Source organism: Tigriopus californicus, chromosome 7 (assembly GCF_007210705.1).
Source record: "Tigriopus californicus strain San Diego chromosome 7, Tcal_SD_v2.1, whole genome shotgun sequence".
Taxonomy (NCBI): Eukaryota; Metazoa; Arthropoda; class Copepoda; order Harpacticoida; family Harpacticidae; genus Tigriopus; species Tigriopus californicus.
The window spans coordinates 12,595,391-12,603,553 of NC_081446.1; the positions used below are offsets into that span (position 1 = coordinate 12,595,391).

The following is an 8,163-nucleotide window of genomic DNA, read 5'->3' on the forward strand; positions in this document are numbered from 1 at the left end:
GCTAATTTCGAAATCATGGACGCGAATCGCAACAAAGCTACTTGTTCTATAAATCATTCAAAACGGGTTCCACCCACGCTAACAAGGACATTTTGGAACTGATGAAGTTCCGTGGTGGTGATGACGGGAAACCAGGATTTATGATCAGACCTGATTCCTGGAGTCCATGCACTAAACTGAACGTGGACACGGAATGTGTTCCTCGCCACATCCCTTTGTTGATAAGAGTTTTACGAGTCGTTCGTCAACAAATCCGGGAAGCCTTTCACCAACTTGTTCCGCAATTTGAGAGTCCAAAATAGACCATGATTAATGGGAAACTTGGAACATTCCTAGCCAGATTGGAATAGCTGTGTGAACGCATCTCCTTATCTGATTAATCTCCTCGAGATGAGAACAAGATGACAATCCCACCTGACTTACATGTTTTCGCCCATTCAATCTTCACACATATTTCAGCTTTGATGTGACTCACACAATGGATTCGACTCGGCTGGTTTCGTGGTCGGATGGTTCCTATTCGGTGGTCGTGTCGACCTTAGTGGATTATAATCGACTTCCTCGCCGTTTTCAATTGAAGGCCAAGTCTGCTCTGGTCTCGGTATGTTCCATTCGCTTGAATGGAACACCCTTCCATTCCGAGACCATTCAAAATCTTGTTGGAACATCAGATCCACTCCCGAGTTCCTCGCAAGCATCTCGACCATCTCCATCGAGAGGTACTGAACAAAAACATCAGATTAGACTGAATTTGAGTTCCAAGGTCTTTTTTTCATATCTTCTTCCTCTCTCGCAACTCTATTCCAGGTTCGTCGTGGATAATAGCGTTGTTATGGTTACCAACCGTTGTTTTGGCCGTCTATTTTCATCGCTCAGAACTTTATTCATAAATCATGGGTAGACACACCAACTGGAGGAGATTGGAAATAATTTAGGATAATCTAGTAAGATAACTGACAACACAGCATGGGATACAAAATCATGATGGAATAAAAGTTGACACTAAATCGATGCTGGGATCGCCGTCCTCTTCCTGTACGTGCTTGATGGCTTTTCTATTGACCCATGCATTCATTCACTTCCCCCCTCCTTACCGCCGATCGCATTGAAACGCCAAGAAACATTTTCGACTTAACTGGCCTTAATGGGAAGTGGAGTGCCTTTCTTGACTTGCTCCTTTTCCAATTGGCGTCCCAAGTACTCCCTGGAACATAATGGATCACTTGCTTTAAATAAGAAAGCCCTGTTAGAACGCTTGAACATAATCAATACCCACCAGTTGTGCACCATTAGCTTTTGAACGGCCAAGAGTGCTTCATAACGAACATTCGGGTCCTCGTGAGCCAATAAACTCATCACGATCGTCTTACCGCCCAATAGTTCCAAAACACTGCAAAAGAGATTTATGAGTGGACCATGCTTTAGAGGTTTTAATTAACGAGCCATTCGTGGATTTACTATTTATCGGCGACCACCTGCTGTCACCAACATCACTCACGATCACTTGTGTACCTTTCTTTGGCCCTCAAAATCGAGGTGGCAGCTTGCCGACTAAGAATAATCCTGAATGTCATTGAGAAAGAGCCAAAAGGACCTCGTTTGAGTGAGCTAAGGAGGACCAAATTAGATCCCTGGCGAGGTTTTATTAAAAAACATGAAAGAACCCAGTGAGAACAAACTAACCTCAGGCTAACAATGGAGCCATACTCGAAGCACGAACCCGCATTACATATTAGATTTGGAATGTGAGCCAGGCATAGGCATACTATCCGAAGACCGTTTTGAAAGCCACTTGTTCATTTCCGCCCCAAGAGAAAAAAAGCCACATGCCTTTTCACATCCTTTTTTTTGAGCCAAAATCAGTTTGCCTTCGTCGACAAATTCCCGCCTCAAGACGAGATTTAAGTCGAGAGATTACCAAAACTGAATTTAACAACTTGTGCTCAAAGCAATTCAGATTTGGTTGTTGTCGGTCGAGTAACCCAAGGGTCGGAAGAGGCTAGGCTCTCAAACTTGGCCTTTGATCATGAAGGGGAAGGCCTGGGTCGTGCTTGACCTACTGAACACTCCCAAACAGGTGGGATTTTCGAATGAATGGAAATGAGAATGGACGAGAACAGAAACACTCACTGCTTCCCACGAGAGTAATGGCGCACATATTCGCCGAGGTCGAACGAGGCTACACTCAGGACCAGCGGGTCTTTGGTGGTCTCCAGGAGATGGATAAGCATCTTCAGCAATTCGTAGTTCTTGTCGTTCAATCGGTGAGCGTTCTCACGCCAAAATTTCTCGGACCGATGCACGGGTGACCATTCTAATCGACCGGAATGCACCTCAGTTACATACTCATCATACGAACTGAAACAGAATTGAATGAGGCGGGTAAGAAACAAGATAAACAGCCGCATTTAGCCCGAATCGTATTGGGTCATTTTGGAGGAATGAGATATCAGAGGTATAATGCGTTCTACGTGCCAGGAGGTTTGCCATTGATTTCAGAATTCTTTATTTGTGAACTCTCAAGCGAAATTACGACTGTGGCTGTAAGTTGTCCTTCATTTTTTTTTTCTTTTTTATGAATAAAGGCCACCTAAACCAGGGTAAAATGGGAAACATAGAGCATGAATGATCTTAATTTCGAGTTCCCATTGATCATTGCATTCTCTTAGTCATTTGGTGAAGACTTTATTGAAGTTTCTTCATAATCTACATAAGTAGACGGATAAAGCTAACAAGTCCACTTAGAATTGATACATGTAACGCCGTCTGGCTGGTTAAGGGTCTGTCGTTTAATGACAAGCTTCAAAGAGAAATTTTGGAGAATAAGGAATTGTTCCGCGAATGCAAGAATATACACAAAAGATGAAAGAAGCTGCCAATTTCGAAGAAACATGAAAAAAAACTCAAAGTCTTTCAATAAGAGGGTCTCCAAAGTTTCTGTGTGTAACCGCAAAAAGTTGAGCTGCACTGACTTAGGACCAAGTTCATGTCCATGGATTCTCGAAAATTCGCTAAATTGGAAATCCCACGAAAGGTTGAATCTGGGTTGATTGAAACATTCCCCCAACGACAACAGGCAATTGCTGTACATAAAATATAATTCCCAAACATCAAACGATTCCTTTCATTCCACGATTAGAACCATCTCTTTGAATTGTGATACAAAAGTAAAGAGTATGATAAAACGCACTAAAAATATAGAGCCTTCATTCATTTCCTGGAAGTTCCATTCCTAACAACGCCATTTATAACGGAGCCAGAACCTGGAAAATCTATTTCTTGCATCGGTTACGACGCCGCAACTTGCGACGGAAAAAAGCTACCTCCGCTCGATTTATGACCATTTCATGATTCATGGGGACAAAATGCATGGGCTAGAAGGGTTTCTACATGAGCATTTGATATTCTCAATTTCCATCAGTCGACTTGGATACGCAGAGTGCGCCTGGTTTCACATCACGATTTCCTTCTCTCCATTTTTCCCTGGAGCCACTTGATCCTTTGTAGATTCAATTCGAAGGCTTCAGAGATTGCTTCATGCATTTGAAATGATCCCTCCAGGCCATCCAACACTAGACGGTCTCAAAACGACTACCGACACTTTTCTTCGTAAACTTCATCCAAAGCTCACCGAGAAACTAATTTTGAACATCCATCTGCTCGGTGCTTTGAACGCATGAAATTTAGAGAGCAGCAAAAGTTCATCCTTATTTCACTTTGTTGCATTTTGGACCTTGTGCGCTCTATCGGTCAGAACTTGTGCAACTAAATCGGCAGCTATTGCTCATTGTAAAATGTTGGCTTTGTGTGAAGATCCTGGCAAACTTTACCTGAGATCATGGAGAGATGCTTCCATCTTCTCCTTGAGGAATTCGATATCGGCCAGAATATCCTCGTCGTCGAACTTTCTCTGCTCAATGAACTCCAGTTGCTTCATAACCTTGCACTGAACCATGGAAATGCAGTTCTCCTTCACGATTTGGGCATCATCGGGCTTCTCGATCAGATTCTATGGAAACAAGTGGAAGAACAGATCAGTGAAACCGATTTCCAACCAATCCACAACGACAACAACAACAACAACATCTGTTGGGAGGGAAGTAACGCTCTTATTGTAAACCCTTCAAAACCTTTGTCTCAAGACAGAAGGAAACTCACCCTGAATACGGCCAAGATTATCCTGCTCACTTTCTCCTTTTGTGCATCCGTCAAGATATCCGCCAAAATGGGGATCACGCCAAACCTTCAAACAGAACAACAAAAGGCAATTGACTAGTGCGGACTTGACAAGGTTGAATGGTAATGAAAATACAAGATGGATGGATGGTGGAACACGAATGTAAGAAAGAACAATCATGATTCATAGGGGGACGAAAGACTCGCACGCCTCAATCTAAATAGGAAGCTATATTGGGTATCGTGACCCGCAGAAACGATTCCTTCTTCTCTTAACACAATAACAGAGGTGGAAATCATTTTCATCAGGAGCTTTGGTAGTACATGGTGGGTCACAGAATGTGGGGGAAAAGTCCCCCAAGGAAAACGCGTTGTTGGGCTAACAAACGTCAGCTAGTTTCAGCAATATTCGTGGCATCATCCGCTGGATTGAATATGGAAATACTTGGTGCATTAATTTCCGAGTGGCAAATAACCCCCGAGGCTGAGCTAATAAATAATGCATGGGAATAATGCATTAGCCGAGGACAAGAGACGTGATTACCAATTACGAAAAGTTGGGAGGTTGTGAGAATAGACGAAGATCACTTACTTGTGAAGCTTCTCGGCAATGTCAGCGTTGAACGTCAATACCCAAAGGCAGAAAGAGAGTTGGTATTGGATCTGGAAATTGACCCGTCCAGACAAAACAGAGACCACGGTTGAGATCCCGTCCAAATGCACAAAGGCCTTTCGGTAGTCGTCAATTCGAAGCATCATTTGGAGGCAACGAGCCACGCTTTGGATGTACTCATTACCCTATTAAAAGGACGAGAAACTGAATATGATCGCACATTTCACATTGAGAGCAAGGGCAACATAATCGCAAACAGAGGTTTTAGTAGGTATGTTGGGAACTGTCGCTTCCCTCAGTTCATTTGTTGCCGAAAGGTCTCGATGATTCTTTTGAACTGAGTTGTGTGTCAAGTCAAATGCCTTGCTTCGGTTGCATTTGCAATGACAAAAATGACATGATGTGAAAAATCAGGTATTTGAGAAGAGAAAAAAAAGAGTACACATAACTTTACAAGAGTCGGGGAAAATCAGCTTAGGGAAAAAGGATGAAATATCATACGAAAAATTAGCTTCACGACCAAGCAAAAAATAGTGTTTCATTGATTTTCCCGAGATATTGGGTAAAACATGATTCAAATTATTTATGAAGTAAGTACAAGCACCTTATTCAGTGAGTTCATTTCGTTGCCTTTTGTTCGAGAAAACCAGACCTTTAACGACCTAAATGGTTAAAAGATCATCTTACAATAAACTCGCCAAGTGTGATCCCTGCATCAATTTTAAGTGGGCTTGTTACCTTTACCAATTCTATTAAAAGCTGATAAAGCTCAATCAAAACCATTGTCTGCCAAATGAGGGCGCCATATGCGCATTGGTAAAATTTTAAGAACTCGATTTACCAACACAATCGTGGCTTCAAACTGCTTTATATATTTTCAGAATGCAATTGAGTACATCCTTGCGAATTCTGGCCAACTTAGACATTCTTAGTTTTGAGTGAACTTTTGGGAAAAAGCAGCAAAAGTATTGGAAATCGCTGATTTCTTTTTCAACAGTCGAGCTTAAATTGTAATAAAATACGATTGTTCACGTGCCTGAACGCACAATTGAAATTACGACCGTGAAAAATGCTTAAGCTTTCAATACATTTTTTATACTGTCACTTTCAACATCAACATGGTGTTATCTAGTACTCATAACCAAAACTTACTTAACAATAGCCTAGTTAATTTGTTTGGTATAGTCTTGCTGCTTGAGAAGTCATTCAGGTTGATACAGTACAATTTTGGGTGAGAGTAATTGATTTTGCGATTCAAATACTTTTGAAGCCAGTTCCGTTCAGACACCTTCAGTCAGAACCATCTGAACTTCCTTAGCCAAATGAGTCACATCAAAGGGTTTCTTGTTTCATATTCATTCCCACCATTCAAGAAGAAAGCGTATTTATTCTTGTTTGAAATGAAACATTCATCTTTTCCATTATTTTCCTTTCTTTATTGCTTCCCGTAAGACCTCGTTAAAATATATTTGAGCTCATTTAGTACTTGCAAAAAGGAAAGAAAAGGAGTAATGGGGCTGCACTTCTTCTCATTATCCAACAACCCTTCTCGACACAATGCTTGATTCCTCAAAATGGATGTGCATATTTGTTGGACAATAAGGCCAACCTTTGCCTCAGCACATCGGCATAAAACAATAGCTTGCTAAATAACGTTTTCAAACTAGAGTGTAATCAGAGGCGAGATTTTTTTAAAGGTTCGTACTTTAGAGTGAAGGCTTGGACGTTACCCAGAACAAGCATCCGCTCACCACTTTGGCGACTCTATCGTCTTACCGGTTAACGTACAAGTCCCTAACTAGGAGGTAAGAGTAGTTAAAAAAAAATTCAAAATTTAAGAAAGATTTTCAAGCACGAAACTTTTCATTATTGATCCATTACAAAGCTCAAAACATGAGGTTTTCCGGAAATAGATCACCTCTTTTTAAACCTTCGAGCTTCAACACAACAGTTACATCCTCTGATCGAAATTTGATCAAACGGTTAAAAAACAAAAATCTGCCAAAAATAGTCGAGGTACAGTCTAAATCAAACTGTTGATAAATTTGGCGTCTTGAGAGTTTGCACTTAGATACTTGCATCTAATAAATGAAAACTGGAATTTAAAGCCTTTGATATGATTTTTTTAGCCAATTGTTTTTTATTACGTAAAAATGTATCATCTCAAAAGCACAAATGCTTTTGAGTTTTTAAACTGACCAATTCCAATCCATAACTAAAACTCAATTTGCTTATCCAGAATTTGGCCCAAATTCTTCGTGCGAAACACATGTTTGAAGTAGGTCACATTTTTCCAAACTCTTGATAAAATGAAAGCTTCCTCACTAGCTCCTCACAAGAATACTTACCGGGGCTCGAAGCTGATCCTTGAGCCAGGTCAAGTAGAATTGCAGATCTGATCCCGCCATCAGCTCTCGAGACCAACAGGCCATCTTGGCAATGATTCTCGAGGTCATGTTCATGATGAAACCCATGGGACGGTTCAGTAGATTCAGAAAATGCACCCACACGGACTCGTTCCGGGAGGCCGCATATTGTTTGAACAAATCCACTCGCGATTTATCGTCCTAAAAATGCGACAAGGTCAGATTCCATCAGATGGACGAACCAACCCATCGACTGAATCGTTTCACGCACTTGGAGAAGGTCATCTAATAAGGTCAGGAGATATTGAATGGTCTGGTCCTTCGAGATCAGGTTCAGCAAGTTCACAAAGGTCTTGGCCAATTGCATGGGATTCTCCCTCACCACCGCATCTCGTGCGCGATGATCCGGGATATCAATGCGGGCAATGAACTTGAAATCCTCCTCGCCGATCACATTCGAGCTAAATCGAATCCAACAAAGGGTTAGTAGAACCATTGAAGAAATAATACAAATCCTTCGGACTCTTCTCACCTGTGATAGGATTGCCAATTGATGCGCTGATTTCGGACATCTTGAGCTCGTTGCTGAAGGACGGACGTGGCTGAAGCATAGAATCGGCCTGGGGTTCATATTTTTCGTGTATAACGACAATAAAGCGGGATCACAACGAGCAATGTGAAATGAACCAAGGGAAGCAAGAAGGGATGACGGATGATAAAACCGAACGAAAGCCAACCAAAGCAAAAACAAAGGGAGAAAACAAAGGAGGAAATTAGACAAACCAAAGCGTGAACAACCACTTACAAAATGAGCGTACTAAGTCTCGCAACTGAATATCTGAAATTATAGAACCATTCTGTAATTTGTGGAGACCGACATGCAATGAACAAAAACACTCATGAACGAGCGGTTGGTGAGGTTTCAGTTTATTTTTTCAATTTTCGACCTTTAATTTTGAACTATACGCAAACTAATAATAAACACGAGAATAACCGACCAAGTTATAC

At 41.4% G+C, this 8,163-nt stretch overlaps 1 protein-coding gene across 2 annotated transcripts in view; it reads right to left on the bottom strand.

Moving 5' to 3' along the window:
- Nucleotides 1-1,089: 1,089 nt before the first annotated feature.
- The window catches only part of LOC131883681 (V-type proton ATPase subunit H-like), an 8,034-nt gene continuing 960 nt past the window's right edge, over nt 1,090-8,163 (bottom strand). For both annotated transcript variants that reach the window (XM_059231199.1, XM_059231198.1), the window contains 9 exons: nt 7,688-7,757; nt 7,427-7,616; nt 7,138-7,356; nt 4,769-4,974; nt 4,159-4,243; nt 3,831-4,009; nt 2,131-2,358; nt 1,277-1,390; nt 1,090-1,204 (listed from right to left, as the gene is read on the bottom strand). In XM_059231199.1, the coding sequence (XP_059087182.1) occupies nt 1,132-1,204; nt 1,277-1,390; nt 2,131-2,358; nt 3,831-4,009; nt 4,159-4,243; nt 4,769-4,974; nt 7,138-7,356; nt 7,427-7,616; nt 7,688-7,757 (1,364 nt within the window). In that variant the 3' untranslated portion in view covers nt 1,090-1,131. The remainder of the gene's footprint in view (nt 1,205-1,276; nt 1,391-2,130; nt 2,359-3,830; nt 4,010-4,158; nt 4,244-4,768; nt 4,975-7,137; nt 7,357-7,426; nt 7,617-7,687; nt 7,758-8,163) is intronic.